The 1,570-nt window shown below is 43.1% G+C and overlaps 1 protein-coding gene across 1 annotated transcript in view; it reads right to left on the bottom strand.

The window, feature by feature from the left end:
* The window catches only part of LOC107100181, a gene marked incomplete at its 5' end in the record, with an annotated part of 27,374 nt that extends 27,019 nt beyond the window's left edge, over positions 1–355 (bottom strand). Inside the window, one exon of the mRNA XM_015398577.1 lies at positions 60–355. Coding sequence (XP_015254063.1) covers positions 60–355 — 296 coding nt within the window. The remainder of the gene's footprint in view (positions 1–59) is intronic.
* Between the last annotated feature and the right edge of the window lie 1,215 nt (positions 356–1,570).

Here is a 1,570-nt window from a genome sequence, read left to right on the forward strand (position 1 = left end):
TAAATGTCTGTCAGGGAGAGGAGAGGGCGACCGATAATCCTCTGCGCTGCCTTTATCACCCTCTGCAGCCTCTCCCTATCGGCAGCGGTGGAGCTGCCGAACCATACTATGATGCAGTAGGTCAGCAAGCTCTCGATGGAGGAGCGGTAGAAGGCCAGCAGCAGATCGGAGTTGAGGTTATACCTTCTGAGGATTCTCAGGAAGTGTAACCTTTGCCGGGCCTTCTTGATGATGGTGGTGATGTTCTCTGACCAGGTGATGCGGTCAGAGATGTGGACGCGGTCAGAGATGTGGACGCCGAGGTATTTGATGCTGTGAACCCTCTCCACCTGCTTGCCGTTGATGAAGAGGGGAGCTGGTTCAAGTTTGTGTATTCACTGTACCTTAGTAACTGTTCTCATTGTAATGCAAATAACCTGTGATATGACCAGCCCTTCTACATGAGACTGGATAAAGGCTGAAACAAACGGATCAGAACAAGAGCATGCTCCAAACACTTTTCATTTCCTGCCCCTGCAACATCAGACCTTTTTGCAGGAATATCTTGATAAGTCATGCTTAAATCCTTTATTTAGGCAAACCTATTGAACAACCAGATATCATGCGGGTCCTAGTTCCTAAGCTGAGAACAGGTCATAACCATGCTTTTCCAATAAGGCAAGGCACAGCCTATTTATATTGTCCATTCACCAATAGACTGATTTATATTGCAAAGCTCACAATGAGAAAGAAAGAACAACATGGCGAATAACTGTATTTTGTCTCACCTTATCATGTCGATTGGGAACAAAAACAAGTGGGGCTTGTTTTTCTTCTTTTGCAGTTTCACCGTGCACCCACTAGATGGTGCCATTGTCCAGATCTCCTCTTCCGAACCAAGCGGTGTGCGAAATACCTGTCAATATTTGGGGTGTGTGTGTGTGTGTGTGTGTGTGTGTGTGTGTGTGTGTGAGGGGGGGGATTAATACCGATACAAATTTTCTCAATATGCAGTAGGCCTATAACATTACAATGTTAAAGTCAGCTTTAAAGTCAATTCTTCACATTCACCAGACATACAAGGACTCGAGAGGACGTTTCTCATTCACCAGCAGTGAAACCGATAAAGTGCACAGGCACAACAGATAAGATCAGTTCCTAATACTAAAATTTAAACATTCAATTTAACAATAAAGTATAAAACGTACAATAATATAAAATAAACAATACTTATGGTAGTGCAAAAAGGCAGATGGTAATGGCAGCAGAAAAAGTATTATTATTATTATTACCAATTATGTTTGTAACAGGAACAACAGTGCAAAAGAAAAGTAAATAAATATAGTAATAGTAGTGCAGGAGTCTATGAAAACACACACACACAAAGACTGTCTGTCTATCTCTCTCTGTCTCTCTGTCAGTCTCTCTCTTTCATGCACGCACATCCACTTAATCCAGTTTCTGACGAATGGAACTGGGTCGAATTTGTCCAGAGGAGGTCCGTTGATGTCCACAAACAGGAGTGAAGACCTGCTGTCTTCACGCAGTCTGTTCCGCTTTGCCCATGTTATTAACTGCGAAAAGCACATGG

This window comes from Cyprinodon variegatus, unplaced genomic scaffold (assembly GCF_000732505.1).
Source record: "Cyprinodon variegatus isolate N-32 unplaced genomic scaffold, C_variegatus-1.0 Scaffold943, whole genome shotgun sequence".
In the NCBI taxonomy this organism is placed as follows: Eukaryota; Metazoa; Chordata; class Actinopteri; order Cyprinodontiformes; family Cyprinodontidae; genus Cyprinodon; species Cyprinodon variegatus.